At 61.1% G+C, this 22,909-nt stretch overlaps 2 protein-coding genes across 3 annotated transcripts in view; one reads left to right on the forward strand and one right to left on the reverse strand.

The window, feature by feature from the left end:
- The window catches only part of LOC308051187 (uncharacterized protein), a gene marked incomplete at its 5' end in the record, with an annotated part of 32,981 nt that extends 10,945 nt beyond the window's left edge, over nt 1-22,036 (forward strand). The window contains 11 exons of the mRNA XM_080361537.1: nt 823-878; nt 4,422-4,631; nt 5,753-5,841; nt 6,864-6,953; nt 11,090-11,203; nt 14,767-14,905; nt 18,226-18,321; nt 19,075-19,181; nt 19,977-20,101; nt 20,842-20,950; nt 21,953-22,036. Coding sequence (XP_080217663.1) covers nt 823-878; nt 4,422-4,631; nt 5,753-5,841; nt 6,864-6,953; nt 11,090-11,203; nt 14,767-14,905; nt 18,226-18,321; nt 19,075-19,181; nt 19,977-20,101; nt 20,842-20,950; nt 21,953-21,970 — 1,153 coding nt within the window. The 3' untranslated portion in view covers nt 21,971-22,036. The remainder of the gene's footprint in view (nt 1-822; nt 879-4,421; nt 4,632-5,752; nt 5,842-6,863; nt 6,954-11,089; nt 11,204-14,766; nt 14,906-18,225; nt 18,322-19,074; nt 19,182-19,976; nt 20,102-20,841; nt 20,951-21,952) is intronic.
- The window catches only part of PSENEN (presenilin enhancer, gamma-secretase subunit), a 156,706-nt gene that overhangs the window by 26,676 nt on the left and 107,121 nt on the right, over nt 1-22,909 (reverse strand). Inside the window, exon 1 of one of the 2 annotated variants that reach the window (XM_080361556.1) lies at nt 11,270-11,287. The exons of the other annotated variant lie outside the window; for it this stretch is intronic. The gene's annotated coding sequence lies outside the window, so the exon portion shown is untranslated. Of the gene's footprint in view, nt 1-11,269; nt 11,288-22,909 lie in introns of those variants that run through there. 2 annotated transcript variants of the gene reach the window in all.

The raw sequence follows: 22,909 nt of genomic DNA on the forward strand, positions 1-22,909 counted from the left end.
GGGTCCCCTTCCCCCGGACGCCTGGGTCCATTCTTTCTAACCCCCCCGGACGCCTGGGTCCATTCTTTATGTCACCCCTGGACACCTGGGTCCCATCCTGGACGCCTGGGTCCCTTCTTTGTGTCCCCCCCGGACGCCTGGGTCCCTTCTTTGTGTCCCCCCCGGACGCCTGGGTCCTTCTTTGTGTCTCCCCCGGACGCCTGGGTTCCTTCTTTGTGTCTCCCCCGGACGCCTGGGTCCCTTCTTTGTGTCTCCCCCGGACGCCTGGGTCCCTTCTTTCTAACCCCCCCGGACGCCTGGGTCCCTTCTTTGTGTCTCCCCCGGACGCCTGGGTCCCCTTCTTTCTAACCCCCCCGGACGCCTGGGTCCCTTCTTTGTGTCTCCCCCGGACGCCTGGGTCCCTTCTTTGTGTCTCCCCCGGACGCCTGGGTCCCTTCTTTCTATCACTTCTGGACACCTGGGTCCTTCCCCGGACGCCTGGGTCCCTTCTTTGTGTCTCCCCCGGACGCCTGGGTCCCTTGTTTGTGTCCCTCCCGAACTCCTGGGTCCCTTTCCCGGACCCTCCCCCGGACACCTGGGGTCCCTTCCCTGGGTCCCTCCCCCCCGGACGCCTGGGTTCCTCTGCCAGGACGCCTGGGTCCCTTGTCTGGATCCTCCCCCGGACACCTGGGTCCCTTGTTTGTGTCCCTCTCAGAACTCCTGGGTCCCCTCCCGAACTCCTGGGTCCCTCCCGAACTCCTGGGTCCCTGGGGCACTCCTGGGTCCCTCCCGAACGCCTGGGTCCCCGGGGCACTCCTGGGTCCCCTGACGCCCCCCCCGCAGGTACCGGCGCTGTGAGAAGATCGAGGCGCGGAAGCTGGAGCGGCTGGCGCAGAGAGGTGGGGACGTATGGAATCCATAGGGGACCTGTGGGGGCTATAGGGCACGTATGGGGCTCTAAGGGGGCACTCCTGGGTCCCTCCATGAACTCCTGGGGCACTCCTGGGTCCCTCCATGAACTCCTCCGTGTGGGGGGTGTATGGGGCTATAAGGGACATGTGGTGCTATAGGGGACATACGGGGTCAGTAGGACACATGTGCACCTATAGACAACACATGGGGTCTATAGGGGACATATGGGGGACATATGGGGTCTATAGAGGACGTATGGGGTCTATAGGGGACGTATGGGGCTTATAGGCGTTATAGGAGATGTATAGGCTCTATAGGGGACATATGGAATTGCAAGGTATATGTGGGCTCTATAGGGATGTGGGGTCTGTAGGCGTTGTATGGAATCTATAGGGGACATATGGAGCTATAGGTAACATACGGTGTCCACAGAGCACATATGGGTCTATGGGGGGTGTATGGGATTTATAGGGGGTGTATGGGGCTATAGGGGACATATGGGGTCTATAGGGGTTTGTAGGTGCTGTAGAAGACGTATGGGCTCTATAGGAGACATGTAGAGTTGCAAGGTATATGTGGGCTCTATAGGGACGTGGGGTCTGTAGGCATTGTATGGAATCTATAGGGGCTATGTGGGATCTATAGGGGACATATGGAGCTATAGATAACATACGGTGTCCACAGAGCACGTATGGGGTGTGTAGGAGTCATATGGGGGTCTATAGGGGTGTATGGGCTCTATAGGGGACACATGGAGCTATAGGGGACGTATGTGGCTGTAGGCGTCCCCACCAAAACACTGGGTTCCCTTCCCGGACGCCTGGGTCCCTTGTCCCCCTCCCCCTCCCCCCCCCCGCCACCCCTGATCTCCTGGGTCCATGGGGCACTCCTGGGTCCTCTCCCGAACTCCTGGGTCCTCTCCCGAACTCCTGGGTCCATGGGGCACTCCTGGGTCCTCTCCCGAACTCCTGGGTCCTCTCCCGAACTCCTGGGTCCATGGGGCACTCCTGGGTCCTCTCCCGAACTCCTGGGTCCATGGGGCACTCCTGGGTCCCTCTCCCGAGCTCCTGGGTCCGTGGGGCACTCCTGGGTCCTCTCCCGAACTCCTGGGTCCATGGGGCACTCCTGGGTCCTCTCCCGAACTCCTGGGTCCATGGGGCACTCCTGGGTCCTCTCCCGAGCTCCTGGGTCCATGGGGCACTCCTGGGTCATCTCCCGAACTCCTGGGTCCATGGGGCACTCCTGGGTCCCCCCCTCTCTTCCCGAACTCCTGCATCCCCCCCTCTTCCCGAACTCCTGGGTCCCCGCCCCCGAACTCCTGGGTCCGCCCCCCTCCCCGAACTCCTGGGTCCTTTCCTGGAGGTGCCCCTCCCCCCCCCTCTCAGGTGTCCCCACCCCCCCCATCAGGTGTCCCCTCCCCCCCTCCCCTCCCCCCGGCCACATGGTCCCCGAGCAGGGACAGGGACAGAGGACAGACAGAGGTACGGGGGGGACATGGGGACATGATTTGGGGTCATTGCGGGGGGGCTTTAGGACCCTGGGGGTCACTGGGGGTCACTGGGGGGGCTTTAGGACCCTGGGGGTCATTGGAGGGGGCACTAGGACCCTGGGGGTCACTGGGGGGGGGCTTTAGGACCCTGGGGGTCATTGGGGGGGCACTAGGACCCTGGGGTTCACTGGGGGGGCTTTAGGACCCTGGGGTTCACTGGGGGGGCTTAGGACCCTGGGGGTCATTGGAGGGGGCACTGGGACCCTGGGGGTCACTGGGGGGGCTTTAGGACCCTGGGGATCACTGGGGGTCACTGGGGGGGGCTTTAGGACCCTGGGGTTCACTAGGGGGGCTTTAGGACCCTGGGGGTCACTTGGGGGGCACTAGGACCCTGGGGATCACTAGGGGGGCTTTAGGACCCTGGGGGGCACTGGGGGGGGGCTTTAGGACCCTGGGGGTCACTAGGGGGGCTTTAGGACCCTGGGGGGCACTGGGGGGACTTTAGGACCCTGGGGGTCACTGGGAGGGGCTTTAGGACCCTGGGGGTCACTGGGTGTCATTGGGGGGACTTTAGGACCCTGGGGGTCACTGGGGGGGCACTAGGACCCTGGGGGTCACTGGGGGTCACTGTGGGGGGCTTTAGGACCCTGGGGGTCACTGGGGGGGCACTAGGACCCCTGGGGGTCACTGGGGGTCATTGGGGGGGGGGGGGTTAGGACCCTGGGGGTCACTGGGGGGGCTTTAGGACCCTGGGGGTCACTGGGGGTCATTGGGGGGGCTTTAGGACCCTGGGGGTCATTGGGGGTCACTGGGGGGGCACTAGGACCCTGGGGATCACTCGGTGTCTTTGGGGGGGGCTTTAGGACCCTGGGGGTAACTGGGGGGTCATTGGGGGGCTTTAGGACCCTGGGGGTCATTGGGGGTCACTGGGGGGGCACTGGGACCCTGGGGATCACTCAGTGTCTTTGGGGGGGGCTTTAGGACCCTGGGGGTCACTGGGTGTCATTGGGGGGGGCTTTAGGACCCTGGGGGTCACTGGGGGTCACTGGGGGGGTCACTGGGGACATGGGGATATGGGGGGGACAGGGGGATACGGGGATGGGGGGGCACGGGTCCCAGCTCTGTCCCCCCCACTGTCCCCCCCCAATGTCACCCATGTCCCCAATACACCAAATATCCCCACTGTCCTTATTGTCACCCCCTTGTCACCCCCCTTGTCACCCCCTATGTCCCCATTGCCCCATTGCCCTCAATGTCCCCCCATTGCCCCCAATGTCCCCCATTGCCCCATGTACCCCCTCGTCCCCAATGTCCCCCCATTGCCCAATGTCCTCCTTGTCCCCATTGTCCCCATTAACCCCATTGTCCCCAATGTCCCCCCATTATCCCCAATGTCCCCCCATTATCACATTGTCCCCATTGTCCCCAATGTCCCCCCATTACCCCCATTGCCTTCATGTTCCCCCCTTGTCCCCCCAATGCCTCCCCATTATCCCCAATGTCCCCCCATTATCCCATTGTCCCCATTATTCCAATGTCCCCACCATTACCCCCATTGCCCAATGTCCCCCTTGTCCCCAATGTCCCCCCAATGTCCCCATTGTCTCCATTATCCCCAATGTCCCCATTGTCTCCATAATGTCCCCCCATTGTCCCCAATGTCCCCCCATTACCCCCATTGCCCCATGTTCCCCCAATGTCCCCCCTTGTCCCCAATGTCCCCCCAATGTTCTGAATGTCCCCCTTGTCCCCCCCTTGTCCCCCCCTTGTCCCCCCAATGTCCCCATTGTCTCCATTATCCCCAATGTCCCCCCATTGCCCCAATGTCCCCCCATTACCCCCAATGTCCCCATTGTCCCTCCATTGTCCCTCCATTGTCCCTCCATTGTCCCTCCATTGTCCCTCCATTGTCCCTCCATTGTCCCCCCATTGTCCCCCCATTGTCCCCCCATTACCCCCAATGTCCCCTTGTCCCCACTACCCCGTTGTCCCCAATGTCCCCCCATTGTCCCCAATGTCCCCATTGTCCCTTTGTCCCCAGGCCGCTGCCCCCCCCGCGTGACCCCCTGGGACTCGGAGGACTCGGGGGACTCGGGGGACATGGGGGGGGACACCGGGGGGGACCCGGGGGGGGCGGAGCCTCCGAGGCGTTCGGGGCGGCGCCTCCTCAGGCCCCGCCCACGGGCCCCGCCCACGGCCACGCCCACGGCCACGCCCACCGAGCAGGATGGTGCGGGGACGGCAACCGATGGTGAGGGGACAGTGGGGACATTGGGACATGACTGGGGGGGCACTAGGACCCTGGGGGTCACTGGAGGGGCACTAGGACCCTGGGGGTCACTGGGGGGGCACTAGGACCCTGGGGGTCACTGGGCGGGGTTTTAGGACCCTGGGGGCCACTAGGGGGGCACTAGGACCCTGGGGGTCACTGGGAGGGGCTTTAGGACCCTGGGGGTCACTGGGGGGGCTTTAGGACCCTGGGGGTCCCTGGGGGGGCACTAGGACCCTGGGGGTCACTGGGGGGGCTTTAGGACCCTGGGGGTCCCTGGGGCTCACTGGGAGGGGCTTTAGGACCCTGGGGGGCACTGGGGGGGCACTAGGACCCTGGGGGGCACTGGGGGGGCTTTAGGACCCTGGGGGTCACTGGACGGGGTTTTAGGACCCTAGGGGGCACTAGGGGGGGCACTAGGACCCTGGGGGGCACTGGGGAGGCTTTAGGACCCTGGGGGTCACTGGGGGGGCTTTAGGACCCTGGGGGTCACTGGGAGGGGCTTTAGGACCCTGGGGGTCCCTGGGGGGGCACTAGGACCCTGGGGGTCACTGGGGGAGCACTAGGACCCTGGGAGGCACTGGGAGGGACTTTAGGACCCTGGGGGTCACTGGGGGGGCTTTAGGACCCTGGGGGTCACTGGGGGTCACTGGGGGGCGTTTAGGACCCTGGGGGTCACTGGGGGGCGTTTAGGACCCTGGGGGGCACTGGGGGTCACTGGGGGGGCTTTAGGACCCTGGGGGTCGCTGGGGGAGCTTTAGGACCCTGGGGGTCACTGGGGATCACTGGGGGGGCTTTAGGACCCTGGGGGGCACTGGGGATCACTGGGGGGGCTTTAGGACCCTGGGGTGCACTGGGGGTCACTGGGGGGGCTTTAGGACCCTGGGGGGCACTGGGACATGGGGGGAAATGAGGGGACATGTGTGACAATGGGGGGGACACATGATGATGGGGGGAGGGAATGTGTGATACGGGGGGGGGGCATGAGGACATTGTGTCTCTGCCCATGTCCCCATTGTCCCCCCATTGTCCCCCCATTGTCCCCCCATTGTCCCCCCATTGTCCCCCTATTGTCCCCAATGTCCCCCCATTATTGTCCCCAGAGCGCCCCCTGGAGGACCCCGAGGAGCCGCCCCGCCCCCGCCGGCCGCTCCAACCGCTGCTGCAGCTGCGGGCCAGGAGGAGGATGGGGGTGGGACAATGGGGACAATGGGGGGACATGGGGACAATGGGGGGACAGGGGGACATGGGGACAATGGGGGGATATGGGGACATGGGGACATTGGGGGGACATGGGATATGGGGATGGGGGACAATGGGGGGACATGGGGACAATGGGGGGACAGGGGGACATGGGGACAATGGGGGGATGGGGACAATGGGGGAACAGGGGGACATGGGGTTAATGGGGGGATATGAGGACATGGGGACATTGGGGGGACATGGGATATGGGGATGGGGGACAATGGGGGGACATGGGGACAATGTGGGGACATGGAATATGGGGATGGGGGACAATGGGGGGACATGGGGGACAATGGGGCACATGGGGGCAATGGGGCACATGGGGGCAATGGAGGGATATGGGGGCAATGGGGATATGGGGACATGGGGACAATGTGGGGATGATGGGGGACAATGGGGATATGGGGACAGTGGGGGGGACATGGGGGTAATGGGAGCAAGGGGGGGACATGGGGACAATGGGGGAACAGGGGGACATGGGGTTAATGGGGGGGATATGGGGACAAGGGGGACAATGAGGGGGATATGGGGACAATGGGGGACAGGGGATTAATGGGGATTATGGGCACATGGGGACAATGGGGACAATGGGGGATATGGGGACAGGGGGACAATGGGGATATGGGGATGCAGGGACAGGGGGGCAATGGGGACAATGGGGGGACATGGGGACAGTGGGGACAGGGGGACAATGGGGACGTGGGGACAGGGGAACATGGGCGACAATGAGGCAACAACAGGGACATGGGGGGCAATGGGGGGACAATGGGGGTACAGGGGACAATGGGACATGGGGATGATGGGGGACAATGGGGACGTGGGGACATGGGGGACAATGGGGGACAATGGTGACAATGGGGACAATGGGGGGATGGGCTGTGTGGGTATATGGGGTGACGAAGGGGAGGGGCGCAGTGTTGTGTGTCCCCCCCCCACCCCATGTGACCGTGGCCCCTCCCCCCCTTGCAGGATTGGGCCCCCCCCGGGTCCCCCCAGAGCGGCTGGGGGGGGAGGGGCCGCCCCAGCGACGGCCACAACCGCCTGCGGGTGGATTTCAAGGTGGGGACCCCCAAAATACCCCCCCAATACCCCCCAATGCACCCCCCAATACACCTGGAGTACCCCCAATGCAGCCCCCCAATGCACCCCCCAATACACCCGGAATACCCCAAAACCACCCCCAAGTACCCCTGAAATACCCCCAATACACCCCAAATACCCCCCCAATACACCCGGAATACCCCAGTACACCCCCCCAATACACCCCCCCCAATACCCCAAAAACACCCCCCCAAGTACCCCCCAATACACCCCCAAACACCCCAATACACCCGGAATACCCCCAAAACACCCCCAAATACGCCTGAAATACCCCCCAATACACCCCAAATACCCCCCAATACACCCCCAAATACACCCGAAATACCCCAAAAACACCCCCACGTACCACCCAATACACCCCAACATACACCCAAAATACCCCAAGTACCCCTGAAATACCCCAATACACCCCTCCAATACACCCGGAATACCCAAACCCCCCCCAATACACCTCCCAATACACCCCCCAATACACCCCCCCAGTACACCTGGAATACCCCAATACACCCCCCCCAATACCCCCAAAAGACCCCAAGTACCCCCCAATACACCCCCAATACACCCGGAATACCCCCGAAACACCCCCAAGTACCCCAAAATATGCCTGAAATACCCCCAATACACCCCTCCAATACACTCCCAAATACACTCGAAATACCCCAAAACCACCCCCAAGTACCCCCCAATAGCCCCCAACATACACCCAAAAATACCCCAATACACCCCTCCAATACACCCCTCCAATACACCCGGAATACCCCAAAACCACCCCCAAGTACCCCTCAATACACCGTCAACATACACCCCAAATACCCCAAGTACCCTGAAATACCCCAATACACCCCTCCAATAACACCCCTCCAATACACCCCTCCAATACCCCCAATACACCCCCCAATACACCCCAAATACCCCCAATACACCCGGAATACCCTAAAAACACCCCCCAATACACCCCCAATACACCCGGAATACCCCAAATACACCCCCCAATACACCTGGAATACCCCAAAACCACCCCCAAGTACCCCCCAATACACCCCCAATACACTCGGAATACCCTAAAACCACCCCCCAATATACCCCCCAGTACACCCCAAAATACACCCGGAATACCCTAAAAACACCCCCCATACACCCGCCAATACACCTGGAATACCCCCAAAACACCCCCGAGTACCCCCCAATGCACCTCCAAATACACCCGAAATACCCCCAAAACACCCCCAAGTACCCCTGAAATACCCCCCAAATACACCCGGGGTGTCTCTATGGGTCCATAGGGGTGTATGGGGGTGTCTCTATGGGTCCATAGAGGTCTCTATGGGTCCATAGGGGTGTATGGGGGTGTCTCTATGGGTCCATAGAGGTCTCTATGGGTCCATAGGGGTGTATGGGGGTGTCTCTATGGGTCCAGAGGGGTCTCTGTGGGTCCATAGGGGTGTATGGGGGTGTCTCTATGGGTCCAGAGGGGTCTCTGTGGGTCCATAGGGGTGTATGGGGGTGTCTCTATGGGTCCAGAGGGGTCTCTGTGGATCCATAGGGGTGTATGGGGGTGTCTTTATGGGTCCATTGGGGTCTCTATGGGTCCGTAGGGGTGTATGGGGGTGTCTCTATGGGTCCATAGGGGTCTCTATGGGTCCGTAGGGGTGTATGGGGGTGTCTCTATGGGTCCGTAGGGGTGTATGGGGGTGTGTCTATGAGTCCATAGGGGTGTATGGGGGTGTCTCTATGGGTCCATAGGGGTGTATGGGGGTGTCTCTGTGGGTCCATAGGGGTCTGTAGGTGTCTCTATGGGTCCATAGGGGTCTCTAGGGTGTCTCTAGAGGTCTATAGGGGTGTATGGGGGTGTCTATATGGATCCGTAAGGGTCTCTAGGGTGTCTCTATGGGTCCGTAGGGGTGTATGGGGGTCTGTCTATGGGTCCATAGGGTCTCTAGAGGTCTATAGGGGTGTATGGGGGTGTCTCTATGGGTCCATAGGGGTCTCTATGGGTCCATAGGGGTATATGGAGGTGTCTCTGTGGGTCCATAGAGGTCCCTAGGATGTCTCTAAAGGTCTATAGGGGTGTATGGGGGTGTCTCTATGGGTCCATAGGGGTCTCTATGGGTCCATAGGGGTATATGGAGGTGTCTCTGTGGGTCCATAGAGGTCCCTAGGATGTCTCTAAAGGTCTATAGGGGTGTATGGGGGTGTCTCTATGGGTCCATAGGGGTGTATGGGGGTGTCTCTATGGGTCCATAGGGGTGTATGGGGGTGTCTCTATGGGTCCATAGGGGTCTCTATGGGTCCATAGGGGTGTATGAGGGTGTGTCTATGGGTCCATAGGGGTGTATGGGGGTGTCTCTATGGGTCCAGAGGGGTCTCTATGGGTCCATAGGGGTGTATGGGGGTGTCTTTATGGGTCCATTGGGGTCTCTATGGGTCCATAGGGGTGTATGGGGGTGTCTCTATGGGTCCATAGGGGTCTCTATGGGTCCATAGGGGTGTATGAGGGTGTGTCTATGGGTCCATAGGGGTGTATGGGGGTGTCTCTATGGGTCCATAGGGGTCTCTATGGGTCCGTAGGGGTGTATGGGGGTGTCCTCTATGGGTCCATAGGGGTGTATGGGGGTGTCTCTATGGGTCCATAGGGTTTTATGGGGGTGTCTCTATGGGTCCATAGGGGTGTATGGGGGTGTCTCTGTGGGTCCATAGGGGTCTGTAGGTGTCTCTATGGGTCCATAGGGGTCTCTAGGGTGTCTCTAAAGGTCTATAGGGGTGTATGGGGGTGTCTATATGGATCCGTAAGGGTCTCTAGGGTGTCTCTATGGGTCCATAGGGGTGTATGGGGGTGTGTCTATGGGTCCATAGGGGTGTATGGGGGTGTCTCTATGGGTCCAGGAGGGGTCTCTATGGGTCCATAGGGGTGTATGGGGGTGTCTTTATGGGTCCATTGGGGTCTCTATGGGTCCATAGGGGTGTATGGGGGTGTCTCTATGGGTCCATAGGGGTCTCTATGGGTCCGTAGGGGTGTATGGGGCGTGTCTCTATGGGTCCATAGGGGTGTATGGGGGTGTGTCTATGGGTGTCTCTATGGGTCCATAGGGATGTATGGGGGTATGTCTATGGGTGTCTCTATGGGTCCATAGGGGTGTATGGGGGTGTCTCTATGGGTCCATAGGGGTCTCTATGGGTCCGTAGGGGTGTATGGGGCTGTCTCTATGGGTCCATAGGGGTGTATGGGGGTGTCTCTATGGGTCCATAGGGGTCTCTATGGGTCCGGTAGGGGTGTATGGGGGTGTCTCTATGGGTCCATAGGGGTGTATGGGGTGTGTCTCTATGGGTCCGTAGGGGTGTATGGGGGGTGTCTCTATGGGTCCATAGGGGTCTCTATGGGTCCGTAGGGGTGTATGGGGGGTGTCTCTATGGGTCCATAGGGGTGTATGGGGGTGTCTTTATGGGTCCATAGGGTTTTATGGGGGTGTCTCTATGGGTCCATAGGGGTGTATGGGGGTGTCTCTATGGGTCCATAGGGGTGTATAGGGGTGTCTCTATGGGTCCGTAGGGGTGTAATGGGGGTGTCTCTATGGGTCCATAGGGGTGTATGGGGGTGTCTCTATGGGTCCGTAGGGTGTATGGGGGTGTCCTCTATGGGTCCATAGGGGTGTATGGGGGTGTCTCTATGGGTCCATAGGGGTCTCTATGGGTCCGTAGGGGTGTATGGGGGTGTCTCTATGGGTCCATAGGGGTGTATGGGGGTGTCTCTATGGGTCCATAGGGGTCTCTATGGGTCCGTAGGGGTGTATGGGGGGTGTCTCTATGGGTCCCATAGGGTGTATGGGGGTGTCTCTATGGGTCCATAGGGGTTTATGGGGGTGTCTCTATGGGTCCATAGGGTTGTATGGGTATGTCTATGGGTGTCTATAGGTGTGTATAGGGCTCCATAGGGTGTGTGTCCCCCCAGGAGGACCCGGCCCTGGACAACGTGTGGCTCATGGGGGGTCTATAGGGTTTTATGGGGGTGTCTCTATGGGTCCATAGGGGTGTATGGGGGTGTCTCTATGGGTGTCTATAGGTGTGTATAGGGCTCCATAGGGTGTGTGTCCCCCCAGGAGGACCCGGCCCTGGACAACGTGTGGCTCATGGGGGGTCTGAGCGTCGTGGGCTCCGTCCCCCCCAGCGGCCCCGTGCTCTGCCTGCTGTGCGCCAGCAGGGGCCAGCACCAGGTGCGCACAGCGCGGCCCTCCCGGACGCCTGGGTCCCCTCCCGGACGCCTGGGTCCTTTGGGGAACTCCTGGGTCCTTCCCGAACTCCTGGGTCCCCTCCCGGACGCCTGGGTCCCTCCCAAACTCCTGGGTCCCTCCCGGATGCCTGGGTCCTTTGGGGAACTCCTGGGTCCCTCCCGAGCTCCTGGGTCCCCTCCCTGAACTCCTGAGTCCCTCCCGGACGCCTGGGTCCCCTCCCGAACTCCTGGGTCCTTTGGGGAACTCCTGGGTCCCCTCCCGAACTCCTGGGTCCCCTCCCGGACACCTGGGTCCCTCCTGAACTCCTGGGTCCTTTGGGGAACTCCTGGGTCCCCTCCCGAACTCCTGGGTCCCCTCCCGAACTCCTGGCTTCCCCCCCGGACGCCTGGGTCCCCCCCCGGACGCCTGGGTCCCCCCCCGAGCTCCTGGGTCCCCTCCCGGACGCCTGGGTCCCTCCCAAACTCCTGGGTCCCTCCCAAACTCCTGGGTCCCCTCCCTGAACTCCTAAGTCCCTCCTGAACTCCTGGGTCCCTCCCGAACTCCTGGGTCACTCCTGGGTCCTTTGGGGAACTCCTGGGTCCCTCCTGAAATTCTGGGTCCTTTGGGGAACTCCTGGGTCCCCTCCCGAACTCCTGGGTCCTTTGGGGAACTCCTGGGTCCCTCCTGAACTCCTGGGTCCGTTTCTGCTGGGGAGGAGTCTATACGGATCCATTGTGTGTCTGTGTCTGTAGGGACCCATAGATGATCTATAGGTGTCTATAGGTGATCTATATGTCCCAGAATCACCTCAGGGCAAGATGGCGCCTGAATCACCTCAGGGGACAAAATGACGGCACTAAGGGCCCATTTTTGGGACCTGTGGGTGTCTGTGAGCACCCAGAGGTGATATATAGGTGTCTATAGATGATCTATAGGTGTCTATAAGTGATTTATAGGTATCTATAAGTGATTTATACGACCTAGAATCACCTCAGGGCAAAAGGGCGGGAAAGTCTCCTCAGGGCAAGATGGCGCCTGAATCACCTCAGGGAACAAAATGACGGCACTAAGGGCCCATTTTCAGCCCCTGTGGGTGTTTGTGACCACCCATAGATCATCTATAGCATTTGTAGATGTCTATAGATCATTTATAGGTGATTATAAGTGATTTATATGTGTTTATAAGTGATTTAAGTGACCCAGAATCGCCTCAGGGCAAAAGGGCGGGAAAGTCTCCTCAGGGCAAGATGGCGCCTGAATCACCTCAGGGAACAAAGTGACAGCACTAAGGGCCCATTTTCAGCCCCTGTGGGTGTTTGTGACCACCCATAGATCATCTATAGCATTTGTAGATGTCTATAGATCATTTATAGGTGATTATAAGTGATTTATATGTGTTTATAAGTGATTTAAGTGACCCAGAATCGCCTCAGGGCAAAAGGGCGGGAAAGTCTCCTCAGGGCAAGATGGCGCCTGAATCACCTCAGGGAACAAAATGACAGCACTAAGGGCCCATTTTCAGCCCCTGTGGGTGTTTGTGACCACCCATAGATCATCTATAGCATTTGTAGATGTCTATAGGTCATTTATAGGTCATTATAAGTGATTTATATGTGTTTATAAGTGATTTATGTGATCCAGAATCACTTCAGGGCAAAAGGGCGGGAAAGTCTCCTCAGGGCAAGATGGCGCCTGAATCACCTCAGGGAACAAAATGACAGCACTAAGGGCCCATTTTCAGCCCCTGTGGGTGTTTGTGACCACCCATAGATCATCTATAGCATTTGTAGATGTCTATAGATCATTTATAGGTGATTATAAGTGATTTATATGTGTTTGTAAGTGATTTATGTGACCCAGAATCACCTCAGGGCAAAAGGGCGGGAAAGTCTCCTCAGGGCAAGATGGCGCCTGAATCACCTCAGGGAACAAAGTGACAGCACTAAGGGCCCATTTTCAGCCCCTGTGGGTGTTTGTGACCACCCATAGATCATCTATAGCATTTATAGATGTCTATAGATCATTTATAGGTGATTATAAGTGATTTATATGTGTTTATAAGTGATTTATGTGACCCAGAATCGCCTCAGGGCAAAAGGGCGGGAAAGTCTCCTCAGGGCAAGATGGCGCCTGAATCACCTCAGGGAACAAAATGACGGCACTAAGGCCCCATTTTCAGCCCCTGTGGGTGTTTGTGACCACCCATAGATCATCTATAGCATTTGTAGATGTCTATAGATCATTTATAGGTGATTATAAGTGATTTATATGTATTTATAAGTGATTTAAGTGACCCAGAATCACCTCAGGGCAAAAGGGCGGGAAAGTCTCCTCAGGGCAAGATGGCGCCTGAATCACCTCAGGGAACAAAATGACAGCACTAAGGGCCCATTTTCAGCCCCTGTGGGTGTTTGTGACCACCCATAGATCATCTATAGCATTTATAGATGTCTATAGATCATTTATAGGTGATTATAAGTGATTTATATGTGTTTATAAGTGATTTATGTGACCCAGAATCGCCTCAGGGCAAAAGGGCGGGAAAGTCTCCTCAGGGCAAGATGGCGCCTGAATCACCTCAGGGGACAAAGTGACGGCACTAAGGGCCCATTTTCAGCCCCTGTGGGTGTTTGTGACCACCCATAGATCATCTATAGCATTTATAGATGTCTATAGATTATTTATAGGTGATTATAAGTGATTTATATGTGTTTATAAGTGATTTATGTGATCCAGAATCACCTCAGGGCAAAAGGGCGGGAAAGTCTCCTCAGGGCAAGATGGCGCCTGAATCACCTCAGGGGACAAAGTGACGGCACTAAGGGCCCATTTTCAGGCCCTGAGGTTAGATCATCTATAGTATATATAAGTGTCTATAGATGATCTATAGGTGTCTATAGGTGATTTATATGTGTTTATAAGTGATTTATGTGACCCAGAATCGCCTCAGGGCAAAAGGGCGGGAAAGTCTCCTCAGGGCAAGATGGCGCCTGAATCACCTCAGGGAACAAAATGACAGCACTAAGGCCCATTTTCAGCCCCTGTGGGTGTTTGTGACCACCCATAGATCATCTATAGCATTTATAGATGTCTATAGATCATTTATAGGTGATTATAAGTGATTTATATGTGTTTATAAGTGATTTATGTGATCCAGAATCACCTCAGGGCAAAAGGGCGGGAAAGTCTCCTCAGGGCAAGATGGCGCCTGAATCACCTCAGGGAACAAAATGACAGCACTAAGGGCCATTTTCAGCCCCTGTGGGTGTTTGTGACCACCCATAGATCATCTATAGCATTTGTAGATGTCTATAGATCATTTATAGGTGATTATAAGTGATTTATATGTGTTTATAAGTGATTTATGTGACCCAGAATCACCTCAGGGCAAAAGGGCGGGAAAGTCTCCTCAGGGCAAGATGGCGCCTGAATCACCTGAGGGAACAAAATGGCGGCCCCGGGGCCCCATTGTCAGGCTCTGCGGGATCCATAGGCGTCCATAGGCATTCATAGGAGTCCATAGGTGTTCATAGGAGTCCATAGGTGACGGCGGGTGCCGTTTGCAGCTGGTGCTGTGCCAGGTGTGCTGCCAGCCCTTCCACCGGTTCTGCCTGGGCCCCGAGGCGCCGGCCCCGGCCAGACGCGCTGGAGCTGCCGCGCTGCCAGAGCTGCCACGGCTGCGGGAGGAGGGGACGCGCCGGAAAGGTGGGGGGACAGGGGGGGTGGGGACGTTGGGGACAATGGGGGGGGTGGGGGACATGGGGGGGGTGGGGGGGATGGGACAATGGGGGGGGTGGGGGGGTGGGGGACATGGGGGGCAATGGGGACATGGGGGGTTGGGGGCATTGGGACATGGGGGCATTGGGGACAATGAGGGGATGGGGGACATAGGGACATTGGGACAATGGGGAGCATGGGGGGACAATGGGGACATGGGGGGCAATGGGGGGGATGGGGGACATTGGGGACAATGGGGGGATGGGGGGCATTGGGGACAATGGGGACATTGAGGGGATTGGGGGGACATGGGGACAATGGGGGCAATGGGGGCATTGGGGACATGGGGGGATGGGGACATTGAGGGGATGGGGGGACATGGGGACATTGGGGACAATGGGGGACATGAGGGGATGGGGGACATTGGGGACAACGAGGGGGGTGGGGGACGATGGGGACATGAGGACAATAAGGACATTGAGAGGATTGGGGGACATGGGGACAATGGGGAACATGGGGGGGATGGGGGCAATGGGGACATTGAGGGGATGGGGGGACATGGGGATATTGGGAACAATGGGGGACATGGGACATGGGGACAATGGGGACATTGGGGGGGTGGGGGGACATGGGGGGCATTGGGGACAATGGGGACATTGAGGGGATGGGGGACATTGGGACAATGGGGAGCATGGGGGGACAATGAGGACATTGGGACATGGGGGGCAATGGGGGGGATGGGGGACATTGGGGACAATGGGGGATGGGGGGCATTGGGACAATGGGGACATTGAGGGGATTGGGGGACATGGGGACAATGGGGGCAATGAGGGCATTGGGACATGGCGGGGATGGGGACATTGAGGGGATGGGGGGACATGGGGGCATTGGGGACAATGGGGGACATGAGGGGATGGGGGACATTGGGGACAACGAGGGGGGTGGGGGACGATGGGGGACATGAGGACAATAAGGACATTGAGGGGATTGGGGGACATGGGGACAATGGGGAACATGGGGGGATGGGGGCAATGGGGACATTGAGGGGATGGGGGGACATGGGACATTGGGGGCAATGGGGGACATGGGGGGGATGGGGGGACGTGGGGATATTGGGAACAATGGGGGACATGGGAGTATGGGACAATGGGGACATGGGGGCGATGGGGGGACATGGGGGGCATTGGGGACAATGGGGACATTGAGGGGATGGGGGGACAGTGGGGGAACATGGGGACAATGGAGACATTGAGGGGATGGGGGGACAGTGGGGGAACATGGGGACATTGGGGACATTGAGGGGATTTGGGGGGACATTGGGGGACAATGGGGACATTGGGGACATGGGGACAGTGGGGGGGATGGGGGACATTGGGGACAATGGGGGACATGGAGGCATGGGGACAGGGGAGATGGGGGACACTGGGGGGCAATGGGGACATGGGGACATTGGGGACAATGGGGGGGATGGGGGACAGTGGGGGACAATGGGGACATGGGGGGCAATGGGGGGGATGGGGACATTGGGGACAATGGGGGGCATTGGGGACAATGGGGACATTGAGGGGATTGGGGGGACATGGGGACATTGGGGACAATGGGGGACATGGGGACAATGGGACATGGAGACATTTGGGACAATGGGGGACATGGTAGGGGTGGGGGGCATTGGGGACATGGGCATTGGGGACAATGGGGGGCAATGGGGACAATGGGGGGATGGGGGACATGGGGGGGATGGGGGGCAATGGGACAATAGGGACATTGAGGGGATTGGGAGGACATGGGGACATTGGGAACAATGGGGGCATTGGGGACAATGGGAGACATGGGGGGGATGGGGGCATTGGAGACATGGGGGGCAATGGGGGACATGGGGACATTGGGGACAATGGGGGATGTGGGGGGGGATGGGGGACAATGGGGACATTGAGGGGATGGGGGGACATGGGGACATTGGGGACAATGGGGGACATGGGGGGGATGGGAGGCAATGGGGACAATAAGGACATTGAGGGGATGGGGGGCATTGGGGACAATGCGGGGGGTGGGGGACATTGAGGGGATGGGGGGACAGTGGGGGGATAATGGGACATTGGGGACATGGGGGGCAATGGGGGGATGGGGGACAATGGGGGGGGTGGGGGACATGGGGGACAATGGGGACATTGAGGACAATGGGGGCATTGGGAACAATGGGAAACATGGGGACATGGAGGGGATGGGGGGACAATGGGGACATTGGGGACAATGAGGGGATGGGGACGTTGGGGACAATGGGGGGAGTGGGGGGGACAGTGGGGGACAATGGGGGGTGGGGGACATGGGGGGCATTGGGGACAATGGGGAGCATTGGGGACAATGGGGGACATGAGGGGATGGGGGACATGGGGGCAATGGGACATGGGGGGGATGGGGGACATGGGGATATGGGGGCAATGGGGACAATGGGGACATTGAGGGGATGGGGGACATTGGGGACAATGGGGGGCATGGGGACAATGTGGGGTATGGGGGGGGTGGGGGACATGGTGGGGGTGGGGGGCATTGGGGACAATGGGACAGTGAGGGGACAATGGGACACTGGGGACAATGAGACATTGGGGACAGGAGGATATGGGGACATGGGGTGACACTGGGTGACCTGGGGGGACATGGAGTGACCCGGGAGGTGCCACTGGGTGCCATTGGGTGCCATTGGGTTCCATTGGGTGCCATTGGGTGCCATTTGGTGCCATTGGGTTCCATTGGGTGCCGTTGGGTGCCATTGGGTGCCGTTGGGTGCCGTTGGGTGCCACTGGGTGCCACTGGCTGCCGTTGGGTGCCACTAGGTGCCACTGGGTGCCACTGGGTTCCATTGGGTTCCATTGGGTGCCGTTGGGTGCCATTGGGTGCCGTTGGGTGCCACTGGGTGCCTCTGGGTGCCACTGGGTGCCGTTGGGTTCCATTGGGTGCCGTTGGGTGCCATTGGGTTCCACTGGGTGCCGTTGGGTGCCATTGGGTGCCATTGGTTTCCACTGGATGCCATTGGGTGCCGTTGGGTGCCACTGGGTGCCATTGGGTGCCATTGGGCACCGTTGGGTGCCATTGGGTGCCGTTGGGTGCCACTGGGTGCCACTGGGTGCCATTGGTGCCATTGACAGCGCCTCCTGGAGTGCACTGGGTGACACTGGGGGGACATGGGGTGACACTGGGTGACATGGGTGACCTGGAGGGACATGGGGTGACCCGGGAGGTGCCACTGGGTGCCATTGGGTTCCATTGGGTGCCGTTGGGTGCCATTGGGTGCCGTTGGGTGCCGTTGGCAGCGCCTCCTGGAGTGCAGCCGGTGCCACCGCTGTTTCCACCCGGGGTGTCTGGGCCCCGGGGCCCCCCCCCAGCACAGCCCCTCCCCCACGCAATGGGTGAGTCGGGGGCACCCATGGGTGGGGGGGACGTGGGGGGCACCCATGGGTGGGGGTCGATAATGGGGGGTCAATAATGAGAGTCGATAATGGGGGGTCAATAATGGGCACCCATGGGTGGGGGTCAATAATGGGGGTAAATAATGGGGGGTAAATAATGGGCACCCATGGGTGGGGGTCAATAATGGGGGGTCAATAATGGGAGTCAATAATGGGCACCCATGGGTGGGGTCAATAATGGGGGGTCAATAATGGGTGTCAATAGTGGGCACCCATGGGTGGGGGTCAATAATGGGCACCCATGGGTGGGGTCAACAATGGGGGTAAATAATGGGCACCTATGGTGGGGGTAAATAATGGGGGGTCAATAATGGGCACCCATGGGTGGGGTCAATAATGGGGGGGTCAATAATGGGGGTCAATAATGGGCACCCATGGGTGGGGTCAACAATGGGGGTAAATAATAGGGGGTCAATAATGGGCACCCATGGGTGGGGTCAATAATGGGGGATCCCTATAGTGTGGGGGGACCCATAGGGGCCACCCTTGGGTGGGGGGGACATGGGAGCTGGGGAACCTATGGTGGGGCACCCATGGCGGGGGGGTTTGTCCATGGGGGGCACCCATAGAGTGGGTGGGAAGCCCATTGTGGGGGGGAAAAGGAACATATTGGGGGGGCACCCATGAGTGTGGGGGGGATGGGGGTGACACCCATGGGTGGGGGTGACCCTATTTTTGGGGTGCCCCCCCCAGTTGTGCTGGGGGTGCTGGCGCTGCCGCGGCTGTGGGGCGACCCCTGTTGGGGACACGAGGCGCCGTGGGACCCCCGGGGGGGCTGTGCCCCCCCTGCACCCACACACGTGAGGGGGGTCAGTGGGTGCTGGGGGGGACCCAGGCGTCCGGGGGACCCCTTTGGGGACATTGGGGGACCCAGGTGTTCGGGGACCCAGGCGTTCGGGGTGGGGTCTCTGGGGGTCAATGGGTGCTGGGGGGGGCGGTCTCTGATGGATTTGGGGGACCCAGGCATCCGGGGGTGGTGGGGGGGGCACCCTTGGGTGAGGGGACCCAGGCGTCCGGGAGGATCCACTAGGGGAAAGGGGGGGACCCAGGGGTCCGGGGTGGGGTCTCTGGGGTCAATGGATGCTGGGGGGGGGGGGGGGGTGTGTCTCTGATGGATTTGGGGGGACCCAGGCGTTCGGGGGGGTCTCTGGGGGAGAGGGGGGGACCCAGGCGTTTGGGGGACCCAGGCATTCAGGGGGGTCTCTAGGGAGAGGGAGGGGGACCCAGGAGTTCGGGGGACCCAGGCGTTCGGGGGGTCTCTGGGGAGAGGGGGGGACCCAGGCGTTCGGGGGACCCAGGCGTCCGGGCGGACCTATTGGGGGAGATGGGGGGACCCAGGAGTTCGGGGGACCCAGGCGTTCGGGGTGGGGTCTCTGGGGGTCAATGGGTGCTGGGGGGGGGGTGTCTCTGATGGATTTGGGGGGGACCCAGGCGACCGGGGGATCTCTGGGGGAGAGGGAGGGACCCAGGCGTTCGGGGGACCCAGGCGTCCGGGGTGGGGTCTCTGTGGGTCTCTGGGTGCTGGGGGAGGGTCTGTGGGATTTGAGGGGTCCCGGCTCTGTTTTTTGGGGTGCTGACCCCCCCCTGCCCCCCAGGTCGCTGCTGCCCCGAGTGCTCCGGGGGGGGCCCTGAGGAGGGGGAGGGCCGGGGGAGGGGGAGGGGCAGGACGAGCCGCCCCTCCCCCGCTGTCCCCGCTGCCAGCGTCACCTGCGACCCCAAGGTGAGGACCCAGGCGTCCGGGGGACCCAGGCATCCGGGGGACACATGTGGGGAGGTGGATTCCTTGGGTGGGGGGACCCAGGCGTCAGGAGACACATTGTGGGGAGGGGGGGACCCAGGCATCCGGGGGACCCAGGCGTCCAGGAGACCTGTTGTGGGTAGGGGGGGACCCAGGCGTCCGGGGGACCCAGGAGTCCGGGAGACATGTTGTGGGGAGGGGGGTACCCTTGGGTGGGGGGACCCAGGCGTCCGGGGGACCCAGGCGTCCGGGAGACCTGTTGTGGGGGGGTGGGGGGACCCTTGGGTGGGGGGACCCAGGCATCCGGGAGACCTGTTGTGGGGATGGGGGGACCCAGGCGTTCGGGGGACCCAGGCGTCCGGGGACACCCATGAAGGAAAGGGGGGACCATAGGGGGGACCCATAGGGGGGACCCAGGTGTTCGGGGGGTCTCTGGGGTTCAACGGGTGCTGGGGGTTCTCTGATGGATTTGGGGTGACCCAGGCATCTGGGGGACCCAGGCGTCCGGGGGGTGGGCGGGGGGGGGGGCACCCTTAGGTGAGGGACCCAGGCATCCGGGAGGACCCATTGTAGGGGGTGGGATGTGGCAGGAGGCGGGACCCAGGCGTCCGGGAGCACCCATTGTGGGGGATGGAGACATGTATGGTGGGGGACCCAGGCGTCCGGGAGGGGGGGGGTGTGGGGGGCACCCATGGGTGCTGACCCGTGTCCCCCCCACCCAGAGGAGCCGCCGGGGGCCGGTGCTGCCGCGGAGCTGCAGGGGGCGCTGCGGGGGGTGCTGGGGGCGCTCCTGGGCTCCGCCCACGGCCACGCCTGCGGCGATGTCACCAGGTACGGGGACCCAGGCGTCCGGGAGGGACCCAGGCGTCCGGGGGGACCCAGGTGTTCGGGGGGACCCAGGCGTTCGGGGGCAGGTTACTTAGTGGGGGGACCCAGGTGTCCAGGGGGACCCAGGCGTCCGGGAGAACTCATGGTGGGGCAGGGGGGGGACCCAGGCGTCCGGGGGGACCCAGGCGTCCGGGGGCAGGTTACTCGGTGGGGGACCCAGGCGTTCGGGAGGACCCAGGCGTCCGGGGCCAGGTACTTAGTGGGGGGTACCCAGGCGTCCGAGGGGACCCAGGCGTCCGGGGGGACCCAGGCATCCGGGGGCAGGTACTCGGTGGGGGACCCAGGCGTCCGGGGGACCCAGGCGTCCGGGGCAGTTACTGGTGGGGGGGACCTAGGCATCCGGGGGACCCAGGCGTCCGGGGGCAGGTTACTTAGTGGGGGGACCCAAGCGTCCGGGGGACCCAGGCATTCGGGAGAACTCATGGTGGGGTGGTGGGGACTCAGGCATCCGGGGGACCCAGGCATCCGGGATAGGGGGGGAACCATGGGTGGGGGGGTCCTGGGGGACTCAGGCATCCGGGGATTGAGGGGAACCCATGGGTGGGGGGACCCGGTCAGGGGACCCAGGCGTCCGGGAGGACCCAGGCGTCCGGGGTGGGGGGTGGATCCACTGGTCATGTGGGGGTCTGGGGGGACCCAGGCGTCGGGACAGGGTGGGGGGGTGTCAGCAGAGGGACTCAGGCGTCAGGGGCAGGTTATTGAGATGGGACCAGGCGTCCGGAGGACCCAGGCGTCCGGGGTAGCGGGGGGACCCATTGGTAGGGGTGGACCTGGGGGGACCCAGGTGTCCGGGACAGGGTGGGGGGGTGTCAGCAGAGGGACCCAGGCGTCCGGGATGGGGTGTCAGCAGAGGGACCCAGGCTTCGGGGGCAGGTTATTGGGATGGGACCCAGGCGTCCGGGGGGACCCAGGCGTCCGGGCGCTGACCCCTCCCCCCCGCACCAGTGCCCCCCGGGGGGGTGAAGCTGCATACCCAGGCCATGTGACCTGGGGGCTGTGGGGGCGCTGCTGGAGAACGGGCACTACGGGTCCCTGTGAGGGGGCGCCCATGGGTGCTATGGGGGTCCTATGGGTGCTATGGGGTGCCTATGGTGCTGGGGGGCAGCTATGGGTGCTGGGGGCAGCTATGGGGGGTGGGGCAGCTATGGGGGGTGGGGGGTTCACAATGAGGGGGAATGGGGGGAGGGCATGGGGATGGGGATGGGGCACCTATGGGTGCTGGGGGCGCCCATGGGTGCTCTGGGGCACCTATGGGTGCTATGGGGTGCCCATGGGTGGGGGAGTACCTATGGGTGCTATAGGGAGTGGGAAGGGGGGGTTGGTTGGTATATGGGGGGTTAGGGGTGGGGGCATCCATGGGTGCTATGGGCAGCTATGGGTGGGGGGGCACCTATGGGTGCTATAGGGAGTGGGGAGGGAGGGTTGGTTGGTATATGGGGGGTTGGGGGTGGGGGCACCCATGGGTGCTATAGGGGGTGGGGCCTATGCGTGCTGGGGGGGCTTGGGGTGGGTGGGGGATTCCCATGGGTGCCCCCCTAGCACCCATGGGTGCTCCCCTATGTACAGCAGGTTATGTGGGGTCCATGGTTTTGCGGGGGATCCTATGGGTGCTGGGGGGTCCTATGGTGCTGGGGGTCTCGAGGTGGGTGGAGGTCCTATAGGTGCCCCCAGCACCCATGGGTGCCCCATGTTCAGCAGGTTATGCGGGGGTCCCATGGTTTGCGGGGGGATCTATGGGTGCTGGGGGTCCTATGGGTGCTGGGGGGTCTCGGGGTGGGTGGGGGTCCCATGAGTGCCCCCAGCACCCATGGGTGCCCCCATGTTCAGCAGGTTATACGGGGTCCCATGGTTTGGGGGGGGATCCTATGGGTGCTGGGGAGTCCTATGGGTGCTGGGGGTCTC

Source organism: Nesoenas mayeri (assembly GCF_963082525.1).
Source record: "Nesoenas mayeri genome assembly, chromosome: 33".
Classification (NCBI taxonomy): domain Eukaryota; kingdom Metazoa; phylum Chordata; class Aves; order Columbiformes; family Columbidae; genus Nesoenas; species Nesoenas mayeri.